We start from the raw sequence: 20,418 nt of genomic DNA, 5'->3' as shown, positions 1-20,418 counted from the left end.
CTTGCTCAAATTTAATGCAAAATGTATTAAGAACATTAAGGAAATTCAAAAAGAGCATAAAATATTTCAACGAATTAAAATACAGTGCAGCGCCGTTTATCCGGGTACCTTTTATCCGGCTTTCCGTTTATCCGTGCTGTTGATAAATGACAGTTCAATACAAAGGTGACATTGCGTTATGAGGAGGGTATTTAAACAAGCGGTTATAAAAGCACATCATCATAACAAAAACACTATAATTCATGGCAAATTTCAAATATTCTCATGGGAAAAACATGAAGTTAATAAAAACTGGGTTATTTTTATCAAAAAATAGGAATTTTTTAAAGAACTAATCAGAAATTGATGATTAAATATATCACATGACTCATTATTCGTGTTATTCGCTTATCCGGTCGAGGTCAAGTCCCGAGAAGCCCGGATAAACGGAGCTCCACTGTATTTGCAAAAAACACATGGAGCTGTCAAATTCAGAGGAATCGCGTACTGCGAATTCGCGTATATCGAGTATCGCGTACTGCGGATAATTGCTGTACTGCGAATTCGCGTATATCGAGTATCGCGTACTGCGGATAATTGCTGTACATATCGAACAGAGTCGTATCTGTTTCTCTCGTTCGATTGGTCCCAGAGCGCCGCCTAATCTAGAAAAGCGTCTTTTGTATACCTGATGATCTTAATGTATCGTAAATCATCCAGCTGTTACCTTAGTGAACCTTGATATGGTTTATGGAATGGTATGACAGACCCGCCTGACGAATTCTTGATTGCATCGAGATTTGCTAATAGTTGTTCTTGAAGCTGGTTTTATGTGTAATATAATAACTGTATTTTGATTTCGTTAGGCGAGTGATTCTTGATTTGGAGAATTAATTCCTTTAAATTAAACGTGCATCCGACGAGGCACCAAGGCAGCTTAGAACGGTGACAATTGGCTGAGAAAAGAAAAGGAAGAAGAAAGGATGCCACTTCAATTAGCAACGCGTATCTTAATCAAAGGGTAGAACTGAGCCATAGTAGTTCAATGAAAAGAATTGTGTTTATCCTGTTGACTGAATCGTTGCAAAGTGACAATAAGCTTTATTTTTGTGTAAAATTTTACACACTTTTAATTGCCTAAAATTTACATAGCTAAGTTGTCTTAGTTTAAGCGTGTCAAAAAAAAAAGGACAAAGGCTTTTCCTAGACGGTACTAAGGAAAAATGCTGAAAGGTAATACAAATTTATCAAACACCACCAAGTGCGTTACGCACCGCATTCAGTAACATCTTTACGTTGTTCTTCCCTAACTCATCTTAACAGTAATGTAATTCGCGAACACGCTAAATATTTACACACATTTAACAAGGTTGCTTTGCAACCAATGGTTGAATTCCGCCATTCGATTGCAAATATTAAGTGCCGTTTCCAATTTTATTTTATTCTTAAAATAATGGTCATTTTCCACGAGGATATTAATGCACTTTTTTTTGCAAGTTTACTCACAAATAGTACCGTAATAACATGTTCTCTAATATTGATTGTTCAATTGTCTAATACGTTATGCCGTTTCATTATTACAGGTCGACGGACGCGCAATGCTGAAAAAAAAAATGCTAATCTTGTTCATGATGACACAGCCAGTCCAAAGCGAAAGGATATTAAATACACACATGAAGATAGTAACAATCCTGTCGCAAATATTGAACAGCGAAATAATACCTCGGTTTGTGACGAGCCTATGAAGCTTCGTGGCGGCCGCGTGAAGATGGCGGACATATCTAAATATTTGGAAAAAAAAAATGATTCTAACATTACCGAAAAATCTATAACACTGGTACAATCAAAGAGCAACTTAGATATAACAGATGAAAACGTTTGTGAAATTGTTGAGGCTCAACTTTTGGAAGCAAGCATTAGTTTTTCAGATGCTACACTAACAAGAAACAATTTTGTAGATCCAAAAAAATCGAAAAATAACAATATTTTTCTTCAGGAGCCAGTCCTACACTTAAACTTCGCCAAAATATCAAACCCTTCATCTCGAACTTTAAGTATGGTGCAAAATTCTATTTTAACACAACAAGATGTAAAAACTGGTCTCTTCACAACACCATCGCAACCAAAGATAAATTCATTCTGGAAAGAAGTTACTCTGACCAGGAACATCAAAGGCACAAATGATGAGAAAGAACGATCATCAATGAGCAATAATGAACAACATATATTAGATCTGTCTAAACCAACACAAGTAACCCAAATTGATTCTACTACTACTGCGGAAAATGTATCGACCGATGACGATAATTCGTGCGATAGCGGTGATAGCGGCGTTATTCTGTCAGGAACTAACGGAACCATTACTATGTCCCTCACAAATAATCAAACAAATTTGTCAGCATGTGCTGAGCAGATAGGTGAGGCTGAGAATCGAAAGAAACCGGCCACCCCGCATCGTATTCTTTGTCCTTCACCTACAAAAAATGCTATCATATACCTTCAAAGCCCGCCTGGACTTCTCAATAATTCTTCGTCAGGAAAAAGCCGTAACAAACGACAGGCTGGCAACAATAAAACTCGTAAAAGGTATTTGGAAATATGTTTTAAACTTGTTCTGATAAATAATCCTGAAACTTTTTTCCATCTAAAGACTTAATAGCAAGGATGCAGAAAATGGTGTTGCAGCTACAGAAGAAATTAAAGAAATGAAACCTGAACAATTACATGATGTTGCGAATGCTGCTCGTGATTCAGCTGTTCCGATCGAGCTGAATAAAAATATTGTACATCAAAACCGGAAAATAGTTGTTGGATCAGCAAATTTTAAACCTGGATGTAACAAAAAAATTACAGAATATTATCCAATCAGGCGAAGTGTACGCAAAACAAAGAAAGAAGTACAAGTTGAACGAGATCGTGATATTGAACGAGCCATTAAGGAAGGGCGTGAAGATGGACTCAAGGTAAAGTTGTAGTTGTTCATGTAATATTTATTTCTTTCTTTACAGCGTTTTTCAGTGGTTCTCATTTTTTTCACTTTTTTGCACTTTCGTGGAATCCGATAGGAATTTCCAAAGTGCCTGTTTAAAAAGGATACCGTAGAGTCCAATTAAAGAAATTGTCACAAAATTATCCTGAAATCCACAAACTCCTGAAAACCCCTGTAATCATATACAGGGTTTCCCACGATTTATTGGTCAGTTCCCATGATTTTTTGGTGTGTTCCCACGATTTTTTAGTCGTATCCCATAAATTTTTGGTTCGTTCCCATAATTTATTGGTATTTTCCGATTGGATATCAATACAATTGGACCAAAAAATTCTGGGAAACGACCAAAAAATCGTGGGAACGCACCAAAAAAATATGGGAACCCACCAAAAATTGATGAGAACCAACCAATAAATCGTGGGAAACCCTGTAACTTCAATGGACAATAGTGTCAGCTATACATTAGGTAACTTTCCACTGAACTATTTTTTATGGCGGATCGGACCCTTCCATCGTCTAAAAACGATTCGCGAACGTGTTTGCGTTTTCATGACACGATTCTTCTATCGATTCGAAAATGACACTTCCATAAACGTACGCAGATTATCATTAACATTTGTTTTTACCGTATGGAAATCACTAACAACCTTAAAACGAATGTTTTCCATGCACAGCGATCCCAAAAATATGTTAAAGTACTAAAATATTACAGTATTACAATTGTACTTGTAGTAGTACAGTTTTCTTTGCAGCTGTCAAAAGACTACAAGCAAAAATTCGTGCCATACAGCTCATAGCGGATGGCAAAAAATGCACGATAAAGATTCGCAAAACTCTGCTCGATTTTCCGTTGCCATGGGAGACGGTGGTTCGAACAGGTGTTTTAAAACAGAAATTGTTTTCAAGCTTACAAATGAGAAAATAAGTATGCAAAATCTGACTTACGTCTGGTAGAATAAATCCTTCCTCGTTAAATAAGAATTAGAAGCTATCCATTGCTGGATGATTACTAAAAATATTTGCTTGTAATCTTTTGACAGGCCGAGAGAAAAATCGTGTTTAATCGTAACTAAACAATAATTTTCAATTCCTTCCAAGGCCTAAGTGTTCTAACGGACGAATATAGTGCATTTCTTTAAAACAAGAATCCGTATTATACGAAATATTTTGAAGGATACGATATTTGTATCCTACAAAGCTTCCTTGTCTGCGATCACAAAATGATTGGCGAATAAAGATTGTTGTACGGCTGATTCATCTCAATCTTTTGCCTTCGATGTCAATATTTTTCATGGCTTACTAATGCATGCATCAATATTCCTTTTTCATAAGTTACGTTTTTACAAGCCTCTTCTTTGTTCGCGAATATCTTCCTTTCTAGAAACAAGTGCAAAAAAAAGATTCGCCTATATTTTTGGGTCTACACACCACGATTCTTTATTGAATACAATTATAGTCATTTAAACAATTTTATTACAATGGTCAATTATCGTAATTTGGATTGCTCGAATTGATTCACAACGCTGCTAGACTTCCCCTACCGCAGTGAAAAAGGCTGTTTGGCATACATTTTGTAGCAGAATGTGCCTTGTGAAAACACGGCTAATGGCAAACGTTATATTTATTTATTAATTTATTAATTTTTTTTAAACCATTATTTTTCAAAACCCCTGTGAAACTCGCATATTAAATTTAAATTGCTGACCCTAACATTAACTTTTAAGCTATCGAATGTTTGATTATATTGTTCGTTCTATTGCAACTTAGTGTAGGAAGCTATGCGTTGCTACCATTATACTCGCTAATAATAAGATACTAAATAATAAATAAATAATAAATCCCATATAAAGTAATATACTATTTATGCGTATGTAAACACCTAACACTATCACGTTTATATATTCATGTAGATCGAATATTTTGAAGGAAAGGGTCGAGGCATCGTTACAACGAGGAGCTTTGCGAAAGGAGAATTTGTAGTAGAATATATTGGCGACCTTATAAGTGTTGCCGAAGCAAAACAACGAGAACAAGTTTATTCTAAGGATGATAGTACAGGATGCTACATGTACTACTTCAGGCACAAGAACGTACAGCACTGGTGAGAAACTGATGAGTATGTTGATATTCATTTTTATATTTTCATTAAAAAAATCTTATTCTCGTTGCAGTATTGATGCGACAGCAGAAAGTGGAAAGCTCGGACGGTTAGTAAACCATTCCCGGAATGGAAATTTGGTTACCAAAACCGTGCCCATCAATAATCGGCCGCACCTTGTTTTAATTGCCAAAGAAGATATTGAAAAGGGTGTAGAAGTGACATACGATTATGGTGACCGTTCAAAAGAAGCATTACTTCATTATCCATGGTTAGCATTATAATTTAAATAAGATAGTAAAATGTAACTTATTTGTCCTCTTTTGTGCGTCTATATAAAACTGTTCGTGCTGTGGGTTTCCATAGTGCTAAGAAATATTAGAAATGTCAACCTCGGTATTACAGAGATAGGAGGAAGAATTGATTATCATTGATTATCTGCCATCTTGTTTTAAAATATAAGTCTATCCATATTTCAACAAAAATATAACAAAAAAAATCTTCAATCAAATTTAAACATAAATGACATGACATGTTCATAGGTGTTGTGTTTATTGGAGTTATTTGTATATTGCATTACATTCAATATTACATATATTGAATATTTTTGTAGAATAATGTAAGTATAACTAGTAATATATATATATTAGTGTTGGGAAAAAGAGCACAATTAAGTGTGCTGTGCGCACACGCACGCACATCTCAGTGTGCGGTGCACATTTCGCACTGTGCGCGCACTCCGCACTGTGCGCGCACTCCGCACTTTTCGCACAGTGCGAGCACACTTCGCACGGTTCGCGCACTTTTCGCACACTCCGCACAGTGCGAGCACAGTCCGGACTTTTCGCACACTTCGCACATTGCGAGCACACTTCGCACAGTGCAAGCTTAACTTGCATCACTTTGCACTGTGCGAGCACACTTCGTACCATGGTGGTACGTACACAAAGACCACGACCACACGACCAGTGTCAGCTTTTTCTCATTTACTTCATTTACTCAGCCATCGGGGTCGTCTAAAAGTGGATGAACTTGGCGGACACCTGACCTCTTCAAGCCCAACCCCCCCCCCCCCCCCCCCCCCACTCCGTCCGCCCATCCACGATGGCTATTATTGGTCCCAACAGAAAGCATGTGTAGATCCATGCAAATATTGGAAACTCCATCGATTTGACATACACCTGTTTCGAATCCTTTAAAGGGTATAGACAATATTTTTTCAATCTAAGAGCCCCCTTCTACGCTGCACTTCATTCCTCGCTCTTCTTTTCCACCCTTTTACGCATGGCAAAAGCGCAGAACGCTGAAACACGCGCGCACTGCTGAAATCAATACAATTTAATCATCGTTGGCCCAAGGCATTGGGTAGAGCGAGAAACAACATAATTCTTTGCAAGTGTGGATGGCCGGTACACGAGCACACCGAAACCGCGCGGAGACATTTGCTGCGAGAATCGAATGCACAGAACGCTGCGCTTGACCACCATCGAAAACCAGTTACACAAACACAAGGATACAACACACCCAGACAAAAATTTAAAGGCCCCGAAACACAATATCAACACAGCGGTACGTAGCCGAAGAAATTATCAGGAAAAATCGGCTGACATCAAGCACGCGTTTCTTTAAAACAACTATGAACTGTGAAGGTCGTAGGTAAACGACGCTCCAGTGGGTTGAGGTTTCTCTTGAATTTGGCTGAGATGAAACGTGTCTGTGCTTGTACTCGGAGCCACCGCTTTGCGATTGTGCAATAAAACAGACAGCTGGTTTCACGCGAAAACTGCTATTCGCGTCGCAGGCTTGCAAAAATTACAATTTTCACTCGGAGCCCTAGTCAAATTTTGTGATTAACTGAAGAGAAGGGGACATGGGACAGGGCGAGAGGGGGGGGGGGGCGATGGGCATGTGTGTGGTATGAATGTGTGCAAGCGATTTATGGATCTTTGATTCGCCCCGACTTGAACTCGTTGCACCAACGGATCGGAGTCGCTAATGCTAACTGATGCTAATGCTTAAAGGCGGTTTGTCAAAATATGCTCAGTACTACACCACCTGACTTCCTGTAACATGGTACGAAGTGTACTCGCACAGTACGAAGTGTACTCGCACAGTACAAAGTACAAAGCACTGCACGAAATTTGCGAAACATGCTTGCACTGTGCGAAGTGTGCGAAAAGTGTGGAGTGTGCTCGCACTGTGCGAAGTGTGCGAAAAGTCCGGACTGTGCTCACACTGTGCGAAAAGTGCGCGCACTGAGCGGAGTGTGCGAAAAGTGCCCGCACTGTGCGAAGTGTGCGAAAAGTGCGAAGTGCGCGCACTGTGCGAAAAGTGCGAAGTGCGCGCACTGTGCGAAAAGTGCGAAGTGCGCGCACTGTGCGAAGTGTGCTCGCACAGTACAAAGTGTGCTGTGCAGTGCGCACAATGAGGTGTGCTGTGCGCACAGTGCGCACTCGCGCACAATGCCCAACACTAATATATATATATATATATATATATATATATATATATATATATATATATATATATATATATATATATATATATATATATATATATATATATATATATATATATATATATATATATATATATATATATATATATATCCGGAGCTTCTACACACACCGGCGTGAGGAACCGGTTGTCAATTCTCTCACAGCCATCTCTCAGCTGCAGTCTCGGTGTATGTAGAAACGCTCTCAGCCAAATTCAAGAGAAGCCTCAACCCACTGGAGCGTCGTTTACCTACGACTTTCACAGTTCATAGTTGTTTTAAAGAGACGCGTGCTTGATGTTAGAGCGTTTCTACATACACCGAGAAAGCAGCTGAGAAAATAACTGACAGCATGCTTTGACAGCGACTGACAGCATTTTCGGCGAGAGAAATCTCCTCGGCATGCAAAGAACGATGGAGCTGAGAAAAAATTGAATTGGCAGTTTATGACGAACGATCAATTATAGTTCGCATTTTTGCCGTCTAATAATCGTAAAAATGTTATTAAAAAGTAAAAGAAACTTTTTTGACTTCATTTTAGTAATTAAAATGGATTTTTTTTTCAACATCATTTTAAAAGTCTCATCTCGGCGCTTTTCAGAGCTTTTACACACACCGACGTGAGAAACCGATTGTCAATTTTCTCACAGCGGTGTATGTAGAAACGCTCTCAGCCGATTTTTCCTGATAATTTGTCCGGCTACGGACCGCTGTGCTGAAATTGTGTTTCGGGCCTTAAAATTTTTGCCTGGATGTGTTGTATGCTTGTGGTTGTGTAACGGGTTTTCGATGGTGGTCAAGCGCAGCGGCCATCCCCACTGGCAAAGAATTGTGTTTCTCGCTCTATCCAATGCCTTGGGCCAGCTGTGTCAAACTCATTTCATCAGAGGGCCGCAAGTACAGATTTTCAGTGATTCGCGGGCCGCAAAGTTGAGAATAAAAAATATACCTCAATATTTATATAAAATACTATTTAAAATCATTATTGTTAAACAAATTCACTTTTTATACTCCTCGCTTCAAATCTGGAATCGTTTCTTATTAAAAAATTTGCGATGTTATTTTCCATTGTGCTCTTTTTTATTAAAAAATGTATAATATACTTTTAAAGTCACAAGCAATCTCATTTTATCCTTATTATTAAAATAGGATATTTTTCATTTGTCGCGTTCTCACACGGCAGTTCTGTTAGAAAATATCGCTCAACCGCACTTTTTCACTGAGGTAGGGGAAATCTAGCTGCCTGTTGCGAATTTTTTTTTATACAGGGTTTCTCAAGCCAGCTCAACATCGTAACACTATTTTTCGAACACGTTAAACGATTGTCAACATCGTACATACAATTCGAATCCGTAAATTCTTTTCGATTTGGTAACACTAGGTTTTGAACGCGTAAAATCCCAACTCGAATCTGGAAAATGTATAATGGGTGACAAGACAGCCAACATTTCGAGCCATGCTACGAACACATGTAAAGATAGTTGTTTCTTTCGTTTCTCGTTTTCTTTCATGAATAGACACGATCGCAAATGCGCACTAATTCTAAAAGCAAACACACGGGGCGACTATAGGCTTCGAACGACGAGATCCGTTCGCCGCGGCTGTCAGAAGGCGCTCACTTGGCTCACTTGGATAACGAATCATCCAATAACGAATGAAATCCAATACCAACGACAAAAAAAATCAAAATTCAAAACATAACAATCCTTGAATCGTAGATATTAACGTCTTTAAATGCTTCACAGTTGTATCTCATGATGCTCATTCTCTCATGAGCGTCGAACGGATTTCGTCGTTCGAAGCCGGTACTCGCCCCGACAAACACGGTCATTTTTGGTTACATTAAACACTTTATTGAAACTTAATGTAAACTTTCGTCACACATTTAGAACCTGACAAAAACACACATCATGTCGTCGTCCTGCTAAGTACGACCTCCATCCAGCAAACGCATATCTGTGAATAAATGGATATCATGTGCGTCTGTACACACTGTTTTTTTCTACTTCACACTTCACCAAAACACACCAGCGCACGAGACTTAGACGAAATGCGCACCAACGCACAAACACTGCGAACACAGAATGCGAACTCAGTAAATGTAAAACAGAATCCCGTCCGGCAAAATGAGTGTATTTTTTGAGTGATTTGAGTACCGTCCCCCGTTAGCAGTTACTCTTGGAGGAATGAGTTACACCCTCGCGCGAGCCCTCCCCCTCCCCACCCGTAACGCACGGTGCGCTCTGCAGTTCTCAATGTGTTGTGTTCTTTCCAATCATGCTACCAACACATCCAAAGTTTTTTGTTTCTTTCGTTTCTCGTTTTCTTTCATGCATTGCCACGATCGCAAATATGCACTTATTCTAACAACATACACAAACACGGTCATTTTTTATTTCATTAAAAACTTTATTGAAACATAAATTACACTTTCACAACACATTTAGAATCATTCATACTCACGAATGGCGTCATACTGTAAAGTACCGGGTCGAGCCAAGCTGCGGGAGACTTGTCGACAATCTGCGTTGCCTCTGTTCAGCAAATTCTTACCTGTCGATGCATGCACTGCATGTGCGTCTGTACACACTGTTCACTTCACACTTCATCAAAACACACCGGCGCACGAGACTTTGACGAAATGCGCATCAACGCACAAACACTGCGCTCGGGACTTAGAACGAAACGCGCACAACCATCTCCGACAAAGCGTCGCGCTGTACTGGTGGTTTTGTACGCGTAGGAGGGGGGACATACGGAGCGATGGTTCGATGCTGTAGTGTAAGCGAGACAACACGATGTGACGAGCAGCTCCAAGTTGAGCTCGCTGAAAGAAGACACACACACACATTCACAGACGGCTCGTCAAAGCACGGTATTTGTATTGGTGTTAGTGAAACGCGCGTGTAAAACAGAATGCGAACTCTCATCGCAGCGCGTTTCTCCGTGCTTCCTCAAGCTTCCTCATACCCCTCGGCCTGAATCACTCAAAATTTGGGGTCTCATTGTTTGCGTGGAATGCGAACTCTCATCGCAGCGCGTTTCTCCTTGCTTCTTCAAGCTTCCTCATACCCCTCGGCCTGAATCACTCAAAATTTGGGGTCTCATTGTTTGCGTGGTAAGCACTGAGAGCAACCGGCCTAGCACAGCCCGTCTGGCAAAGTGAGTGTATTTTTTGAGTGATTTGAGTACCGTCCCCCGTTAGCAGTTCCCAGATAGCAAAGCCGAAGGCCTTTGTATGGGAGCCATCGCGCTGATCAAGGCTCACTTTTTCGCGCGCATAAAGCAAAATGTGTGCGAAGGCGAAAAAAACCCGAAAACGCTTCGTGTCCTCTCTCGTGTTTCTAGTTTTATTCTGTCTCGCATGTCATCACTCTCTCCCAGTTTTTCGGATTGAAATGAGAATTCACTCTCTTGATTTGGTTGCGGCAGTCTAGCTGCTTCACACTCTTTATTCTCTTCCCCGCTTGGCAAAGAGTAACTCATTTTGATGCCTCTCGCTACCCCTGGCCCTAGTTTTGAAGGAATCATGCGACACACTCGCACTCCACTACCCCATCCCATGGAAAAACGCTCCCACCATCGAGGTGTTGACCAAAATTTCGCTGTGTGCATGAGACACACACTCGCACTCCTCCAGCCCTCCACAGCTGAACGCTCCTACCGTTGCGAATTTGCGAGAATTTTTGCTCTGAGCGTGAGACCCTGAAGCGCAAGAGATGACACTATGTGTAAAGACGATCATAATTCGATATGGTCAAAAAGCGTCGATTATCGTTTCATTTATCTGGTAATGATGTTTTCACTTAATCAAAATTTTAAACATTAACAACTAGGCTGATAACAATAATTGAAATGTAAATCAGAATAAAATCAATTCATTTGAAGTAAAATAAATTCCATTATACTCTATTTTGACCATATGATCAACACTTGTTCATAGTGCCATTTACTTTGTGTTCTTCACTCTCGCGCTGTGTTGTGATCGTTCGAAACTCATTGCCAGAACGAATGCAAATTTCATTTGGGAAGGATTGGTGCTGCAAGATGCAGCAAAAATCATTAAATGTTAATAGAAAAGTGGTTAAGTAAATCGTGAAAGATGTCAACGCAGGCGTAACTGCAGTTTGTTTTGTTACATAATCTACGGGTAAGTGCATGCATAAGAAGAAAAATCTTCCAAATAAAGTTTCTGTTCTAACAATCGTACTGCTTTTAATGTTTGTTTATTCTTCTATTATTTTCCATCACACCTAGCTATTTCATTGCCAAAGCTCCTGATAATGGATCAAAGCAGATGGATCGGGCATACAGAGTCGCCATTTAACATTAAATATCTTCTTGATCGGTAAGTTTTAAATAGTCCTAGTTATGTTCACCATACTAATGCTAGATATATCTTTCATTCCTCAGGCAAACGCATCAAACACCAAGTGTTTCTCTTCCAACAGCACGCGCCATCGGTGGAGCAAGCAGCCAACGATTTGATCGCCAGTACGCGCCATCAAGAATTGATATTTTGCCAAACAGTACTGTGAATAAAAAACTGCACACTTACTGTCCGAGTTTCCTGGAATTTTTTGATCGGTCTACGCTCGCGGGAATGGTGGGTTCGTTGAGGAGAAGGAAAGAAAGGGTGGGAGCGAGAATTAACCAAAAACGCGGCATTGAGAATGAGGGGAGGTGCGCTCAGCGCTCACGCTGGGACACTCACGATGCTTGAAATAAAATGTTAACAAGCATCGATTTCAAGCATGCATGTCGCGCGACATTTTGCCAAGCGGGTGGTGCGGCTGTTTCCAATTCTGTTTTTTCTTCTTCCCTCTTCACACCGCGCTGGAGCCCGTGGTGGTGCGCGTGTTCAGCCTGCTTGGTTCAGGAAAGATGTCATCAGATTTGGCGCGCCTCAACCGCGGTGTTGTATGAAGGCTGTCGATGAAAATACACAATTAATAGACACACTTTGTTAAAAAGATTACACTTCATTTAAAGATGTGACAAACTTACCTTTGTGCTTGAGGATCAATTGAAACTTGAACGCCTGTGCACACAGTGTCACACTTTTTAAGTAGTTTGAGGAACAGCTAGCGGTAGCAGCACACATCTGAAACTTGTAATGTGCAAAACATTGCATATTAGAATAATATTAGAATTAGAATAAATGTCACGTAGCACTAGACACTTAGAAAAGGACACTTACCCAAACAATTAGATGATAAAAACTCGTCCTCCGATGAAGCAGAAAGAACACCGCGGATGGCGCAGTATGGAAAGTGTTTCACGCAGGAAAAATAGTTCACGCAGCACACAAACACACACTCTCACGTCCGCGGTTCAGAGCACACTGAAGTCGCTCTTTGGCTTTGGATGGAAAAGAGCAAACACCCTGATGAGTGCGATGGAAGAAAATGACGTGTGTTCAACAGGGATGGGTAGAATCCAATACACGAAGTGTGCAGGAGAATTCTCTTCGTGTGGCAAGAGAGAATTGACTAACATCCTGATGAGCGAGAACGCAACAAACGTTGTGGAATGTAAAAACGGGATAGGAATAGTAAGCGAAGGCAGTTTGTGGACATGAGGGGGTTGAAACTGGGAGAAAAAAGCTTCGGTTGCTACTTGGGTTACTCTTAGAGGAATGAGTTACACCCTCACGCGAGCCCTCCCCCTCCCCACCTGGAACGCACGGTGCGCTCTGCAGTTTTCAATGTGTTGTGTTCTTTCCAATCATGCTACCAACACATCCAAAGATATTTGTTTCTTTCGTTTCTCGTTTTCTTTCATGCATTGCCACGATCGCAAATACGCACTTATTCTAACAACAAACACAAACACGGTCATTTTTGGTTACATTAAACACTTTATTGAAACATAAATTACACTTTCACAACACATTTAGAATCCTTCATACTCACGAATGGCGTCATACTGTAAAGTACCGGGTCGAGCCAGGCTGCGGGATATTTGTCGACAATCTGCGTTGCCTCTGTTCAGCAAATTCTTACCTGTCGATGCACGCACTGCATGTGCGTATGTACACACTGTTCACTTCACACTTTATCAAAACACACCGGCGCACAAGACTTATAACGAAATGCGCACCAACGCACAAACACTGCGCGCGGGACTTAGAACGAAACGGGCACAACCATCTCCGGCAAAGCGTCGCGCTGTACTGCTGGTTTTGTACGCGTAGGAGGGGGGACATCGAGATCGAGATCGTGATCGAGATAGATTGCGAGATAAGACTAACTTAATTTTATTCTGTACAAATTCAACTGGAAGATTTCGTGGTAGTAGTGTAATGATCCTTACATAGCGTAGGTAGTATAAGTTTGTAGTATTGGTGTTAATAGAGGAACGCGTATTAGTTTCGCAATAGACACGGAAGCGTAAAGGTGTGTACGGAACCTTACAAAGGTTAAAAGCTTTCGGCACTTTACAGTGCGTTGCAGTAATACGCAAGGTTGCCACAGTACTCCCCTCCTAGACAAGTTAACGGTAACGAGAAGGGATTATAACTTGTCGACCCGAACGCGTGACTTTAGCCGAAGGAGTAATAGTAGGAGTTGTGGCAGCATGTTTCGTAATAATTGGCGTTTGCTGTTCTTCCAGCGCGTAAGCGGGTTTTAGACGATCTATCGAAACGTTAGTTGTGCGCCCACGGATGTTCAGTTTAAAAAACTTGTCGGTTCGTTTCATCACCTCGAACGGTCCTTCGTACGGAAGTGATAACGATGGTCGAATTGAATCGTTACGCACAAATACGTTCCTGCTCGTTTGCAGGTCTTGATGCATGAATACACTTCGATTTCCGTGTCGCGCGGTTTCCTGGGGGCGAAGATCACGCATAGCCCTTCGTAGTTTTGTGACAAATTCAGCTTCATTCGTGCTTTGTGACACGTCAACAAAAAACTCCGATGGTATTCGGAGGGTCGTTCCGTATACCAACTCAGCAGGTGAAGCTTTAATGTCCTCCTTGTACACTGTCCGCAAACCGGTAAATGCTCGCTCCAGTGGTCGGCATCGTGACAAAGGATTGCTGATTTAAGTGTCCTATGCCATCGTTCGATGATACCATTCGATTGGGGATGGTACGCAGTAGTCCGGAAATGGCTGGATCCGAGCAACCGAGCTAGTTCGGAAAACAGCGATGACTCGAACTGGCGCCCTTGATCGGACGTTATGCATGCAGGAACGCCAAATCTGGATATCCACCCGGAAACAAGAGCGTCGGCGATTGTTGTCGCGGTCATGTCTGGAATGGGGAATGCTTCCGGCCACCGAGTGAATCTGTCGATGATTGTCAGGCAATAACGGATTCCTCTACTCGGAGGAAAAGGTCCCACGATGTCTATATTGATGTGCGCAAATCGACTGTCGGGTGCTGAGTACCGAGACACAGGCGATTGCGTGTGTCGAGTGACTTTCGATCGTTGGCACTGTAGGCAGCTTCTAGCAAAAGCGATGCTTTCCTTGCGAATGTTGGGCCATACAAATCTCTCCGTCATCATTGTGGCCGTTGCACGAGTGCCAGGGTGAGAAAGATGATGTGTTGCCTGCAGCGCTGTGTTACGAAAACGTCTCGTAACGAAGGGTCGAATGCGATCGCCTGAACAATCATATAGCAGTTGTTTCTTACTGCCTGGAATCGAAAAAGACTTTAGATTCAATGACAATTTTAATTTACCTTGCTGAATGTCCTGGATTTCCTCGTCGATTTTTTGGTCATCAGCAAGGGCGTCGTAATCGAGCGTAGGCACAGTTTGGATGGCAGCGATGCGAGAGAGCAAATCAGCAACGATGTTCTCCTTGCCCACTATATGCCTTATGTCCGTCGTTATCTGTCCGATGAAGTCCAATTGACGAGCTTGGCGATCGGAAGCTTTGTCGAGCTTTTGATGAAAGGCGAAGATGATCGGCTTGTGATCCGTGTAGATGTGGCAATTTCATCCTTCTAGCATGAACTTGAAATGCCGCACAGCCAGGAAAATCGCTGTAAGCTCGCGATCATACGTGCTGTAGCGAAGTTGAGCCTTGTCGAATTTTTTTGAAAAAAATCCTAGCGGTTGTGCGTTTCCATCTACAATTTGGTGCAATACCGCGCCTGCAGCGATATCTGAAGCGTCGACCCAGAGAGATAGTTCGGCTGATTTGGCGGGGTGAGCTAGCAAAACTGCTTCGGCTAGCTGTTGCTTGCAACGGTTAAATGCGGCCATCGTCTCATCGGTCCAGGTCAGCGGCGTACGATCATTTCGCTTATTGCCGGGAATCATCGTCAGCAGAGGAATCTGCACCTGGATCGCGTTTGGGACGAACCGCCGATAAAAATTGATCATGGCCAAGAAACTTTTCAAATCTTTAACTGTACTGGGCTGTTTGAAATTCTTGACGGCCTCGACGCGCTCCAAAAGCGGACGGATCCCCTCAGCGGAGACAGAATGTCCCAAAAAATCGAGTGTGTCACGCCCGAATTCGCATTTGGCTACATTTATTGCCAAGTTGTGTTGCTTCAGCCTCTCAAACAGCATGCGTAAATGCTCCCGATGCTCATCAGGCGAAGACGAAGCGATGAACAGATCGTCGATATACGGAGAGATGAAATCGAGTCCCCGAACGACCTCGTGAATCAGGCGTTGGAAGGTTTGAGCTGCGTTCCTTAATCCAAACGTCATAAAGGAGAACTCAAAGAGGCCAAAAGGTGTCGTGATGACCGTTTTAGGTACGTCGTCAGGATGGATGGGAACCTGGTGAAACGCCTTCTGCAAGTCAACTTTGGAAAATATAGTTTTACCTTGCAAAATGGTCGTGAAGTCCTGAAGGTAGGGCAGAGGGTATCGATCTGGAACCGTCTGGGCGTTTAAGGCACGGTAGTCCCCGCATGGTCGCCAGGACCCATCCGCCTTTTTTACCATATGAAGAGGGCTGGCCCAGTTACTGCTTGAGGGTCGGCATATGCCGAGTTTCATCAGGTGTTCGAATTCAGTTCGAGCTGCTTCTAGTTTGTCGGGAGGCAGGCGTCTTGGTCGAGCGTATACCGGTTGTCCTGTAGTTTCAATTCGATAACAGATCGTCGATTGGCTGATCGTCCCCGGGGGTGCGAGACGGGTGATCGTCGGGAACTGAGCCAGTAAATCTGCGTATGGTGACACTGAATTAAATGTTTTAATGGAGTACTTACTGGATTTGGCAAGCGATCCGTTAGACTCGAGATGGGTGGTGTTGTCGATGAGGCGATTTCTTTTTAAATCGATTAATAAATCGAAATTTCGTAAAAAATCGGCACCAATTATTCCTGATGTGACGTCGGCGATCAGGAAACTCCACAAAAATTCTCGTCGGAGGCCAAGATTGACCTTTAGTAGAACTTCTCCATAAACTTTAATTGGTGTCCCATTTGCGGCGAACAGTTGTAGAGAGGTTGGCTTCACTTTTGCATCATCAGCAGAGTGTCTTCATTGCTGGTTAGATGCAAATCGTGCACCGGTCGTACACGGTTTTCGACACCTCCGGGCGTCGTTGCCGAACGTGCGATGATACCAACACGGTCCGGTAGAAGGCTCCCTTAAGCTACGGTTATCGTTCCAATCACTACGACGAGAACGGGAAAGCGATCGTCCGCGTTCATTTCTTCGGTTGGGCAAAACTCTTTCGAGCCGTTTAGATAATTCGGCGATTTCACGATGCAGTTCCTGTATAGGGTCAACAACCTCCTGTTCTCTGATGTGGGAAGGCGCCATCGCGAAATTTTGCATGTGGTCAATGGCGTCGATTTTTCGTAGTCCCATCGAATCAACGATGGCGTCGGCGATGGTCGTTTTATCCGCAGCATCTCCTCGAGAAGCGATCACCGCTACTTGAGCATGTGGCGGCAATCGAGCTGCCCACAAATCAAGCAGCACTTCCTCACTCAATGCATCGCCCGCTACTCGCTTCATCTCGTTAAATAAACGACTAGGTTTCATGTCTCCTAGCGGCATGTCCGAGAGGACACGTTGAAGACGGCGCTGCTGGCTATCGGCAAAATGCGCTATCAACTCTCTTTTGATGTATTTGTACTTATCGTATGCCGGAGTGCCATCAATGATCGAGCGTAGTTCCGTCAGCTTATTGGGTGGCACCTGAGCCATCACGATATTATATCGGCGCACATCGTATGCTGAGCTGATCCCCGATGCCGCAAACCAAAATTCCAGCGACATGAAATAGGTTTCGATGTTTGTGTCGGTCATGCTGGGCGGATTTAGTCTCGGTGCTTTTATTTATCCTACGAGCGATTGTGCTGCATCCCTACTCGTGCCGTCGTCGGCGGCGTCGGTTTTTTTATCTTCACTATTCATCATTGCGCGAAAACGTAATCAACCGAATTTACACTTAATTTGCGATGCACGGTTCGATGCGGTAATGAATTAGCAAATTACGGATTAAATGATGGTGGATCACGTCGGGGTCACCACTTTAGCGCGTTCTTTCGATTTGTAGGAATTTAACGGGGAAAGAGATGTGATCGAGATAGATTGAGAGATAAGACTAACTTAATTTTATTCTGTACAAATTCAACTGGAAGATTTCGTGGTAGTAGTGTAATGATCCTTACATAGCGTAGGTAGTATAAGTTTGTAGTATTAGTGTTAATAGAGGAACGCGTATTAGTTTCGCAATAGACACGGAAGCGTAAAGGTGTGTACGGAACCTTACAAAGGTTAAAAGCTTTCGGCACTTTACAGTGCGTTGCAGTAATACGCAAGGTTGCCACATATGCATACCGTACAGAGTCTGGCGCTTCCGAGACAGTCACTTAGCCGGGAGAAACTTCAAAGCACATTCGAGCATTTAAGAGGCTTAAAGCTTAATTCATACACTGACATCACGCCTAGGATTCTCATTGGTATGGATAACTGCCATCTAGGTAATCCGATGACATACCGTGAGGGAAAGCCACATGAACCTGTTGCCGCCAAGACACGATTGGGCTGGATAGTGTATGGATCGTACCCAACGAATACCGGTAATCGCGCGAATGGCCTCCTAAACCATCATAGCCCACAAGTTTGCCCGTGTGTAGATAGCACCGACGATAGAATCGATATTGAGCTTAAGAAATATTTTGCGATCGATTCGATGGGCAAAGGAGGACTAGCATTTTACCTGCCGTCTGCCAGATCAAAATTCCTAGGTGCTACCGCCAGCGTACGTCGGCTCTCCCTGGTAATGTACAGCTTCACATATTCTGCGACGCAAGTGAAAACGGGTTGGCAGCGGTTGCCTATTTCCGGTTTGAAGAAGGAGAAACAATAGAATGCGCTCTAATAGGTTCAAAAACTCGAGTAGCACCGCTACGGTTTCTATTGATTCCCCGTTTAGAATTGCAGGCAGCAGTGATTGGCGCACGGCTCGCACATACGATACACAAATCACATCGTTTAATAATCACTAGAACAATCTTTTGGTCGGAGTCACGGGACGTCATCTGTTGGTTACGTTCAGATCACAGACGATACAGTCAATTCGTGGCCTTCAGAGTCGCAGAAATCCTAGAGTTGACCAAAGTTGGCAGTGGATATCAACGAAGGCCAATATTGCAGACGATGGTACGAAATGGGCAAAAACACCCGATTTAAGCACCAATAGCAGATGGCTCAAGGGTCCGAGCTTTCTATGGCAGCGGGAGAGCGATTGGCCAGCTTCACCGACACGACCAGATGATACAGCAGAAGAACTACGTCGCAACTTGCTGTTCCATGTGACAACTAAGCCAATCATCCAAATCGATAGATTTTCTAAGTGGAATAGACTTCTGAGATCCGTTGCTGTTCCATGTCACAACTAAGCCAATCATCCAAATCGATAGATTTTCTAAGTGGAATAGACTTCTGAGATCCGTTGGATATGTCGTCCGATTTTTGAACAATTGCAGTGATAGGGCCAATGGAACACCGATCGCAACAGAACCGCTGATACAAGAAGAGCTTCAAAGAGCTGAAAAGATAATACTGAAGCAAATCCAGCGAGAAGCGTTTCCGCAAGAAATCAAGTGTCTCGAGAATCCTCCAACATTAAAACATCCGTGGTCAAAAAGCATCGAAAAAAGGAGCGCACTGTACAAACTCTCACCAACACTCGACGACCATGGTGTGTTGAGAATAAGTGGCCGGCTTGCAAACTGCACTGCAGTGGACGAATCGCTTCGGATGCCCAGGCGACATGTAGGGACAGATTTAATCATTCATCAATGAATTGCGATCCAGATACCATATACCGCGATTGCTATCGGAGTATAAACGGGTTCGAAAAAACTGCCAACACTGCCTTAATCGAAAAGCTGTTCCCGAGCCGCCGTTGATGGGGTGCATTCCTGAACAAAGAACGGCTATAGCTCAGCGTGCATTCACATGTACCGGAATAGATTATTTCGGGCCGATCAACGTAGTAGTTGGTCGCCGCGTGGAGAAACGTTGGGGAGTGATCTTCACTTGCTTAACAACACGAGCCATCCACCTAAAAATCGCGCACTCAATGACGAGTTCGTCATGCATCCTAGCGATCCGGCGTTTTATCGCTCGGCGTGGAACGCCGCGAGAGATCATTAGTGATCGAGGTACGAATTTCGTAGGAGCTTCGAGAGAGCTCAAGGAGGCCAGAAAGAGTTTCGACCAAAACACTTTGATAGAAGAGTTTACCTGCCCTGATTTGAAGTGGACCTTTAACCCGCCGGCCGCTCCACATTTTGGAGGCTGCTGAGAACGCCTCGTCCAGTCAGTGAAAAAGGTTTTTGCTCAACTCGAATTGCCACGTCTGCCTAACGACGAAGTATTGCAATCTACCATGGCTGAAATAGAGATGATCATCAATTCG

The 20,418-nt window shown here is 42.8% G+C and overlaps 1 protein-coding gene and 1 long non-coding RNA gene across 2 annotated transcripts; both read left to right on the top strand.

The window, feature by feature from the left end:
• The first annotated feature begins 445 nt into the window (after positions 1–445).
• LOC1274161 (histone-lysine N-methyltransferase Set8) lies at positions 446–5,592 on the top strand. Its single transcript, XM_061643204.1, has 5 exons — positions 446–1,212; positions 1,563–2,565; positions 2,630–2,942; positions 4,879–5,069; positions 5,140–5,592. Exons 1-5 carry the CDS (start codon positions 1,203–1,205, stop codon positions 5,348–5,350), a joined length of 1,728 nt encoding a protein of 575 aa, XP_061499188.1. The 5' UTR covers positions 446–1,202; the 3' UTR covers positions 5,351–5,592.
• Positions 5,593–9,805: 4,213 nt separating this feature from the next.
• LOC133391389 (uncharacterized) lies at positions 9,806–12,128 on the top strand. Its single transcript, XR_009764891.1, has 3 exons — positions 9,806–11,713; positions 11,821–11,911; positions 11,977–12,128. It is a non-coding gene; the product is annotated as an uncharacterized LOC133391389 (long non-coding RNA).
• The last annotated feature ends 8,290 nt before the right edge of the window (positions 12,129–20,418 follow it).

This window comes from Anopheles gambiae, chromosome 2 (assembly GCF_943734735.2).
Source record: "Anopheles gambiae chromosome 2, idAnoGambNW_F1_1, whole genome shotgun sequence".
Classification (NCBI taxonomy): Eukaryota; Metazoa; Arthropoda; class Insecta; order Diptera; family Culicidae; genus Anopheles; species Anopheles gambiae.
Note: the sequence above shows the minus strand (reverse complement) of the source record. Positions and strands in the feature narration are given on the sequence as shown.

Bases quoted from the DNA above. Each gene is read 5' to 3' on its own strand.
- LOC1274161 (XM_061643204.1), top strand. The intron at 2,566-2,629 runs GTATTTGGAAAT...TTCCATCTAAAG, and splicing joins AACAATAAAACTCGTAAAAG to ACTTAATAGCAAGGATGCAG. The intron at 5,070-5,139 runs GTGAGAAACTGA...TTCTCGTTGCAG, and splicing joins CACAAGAACGTACAGCACTG to TATTGATGCGACAGCAGAAA.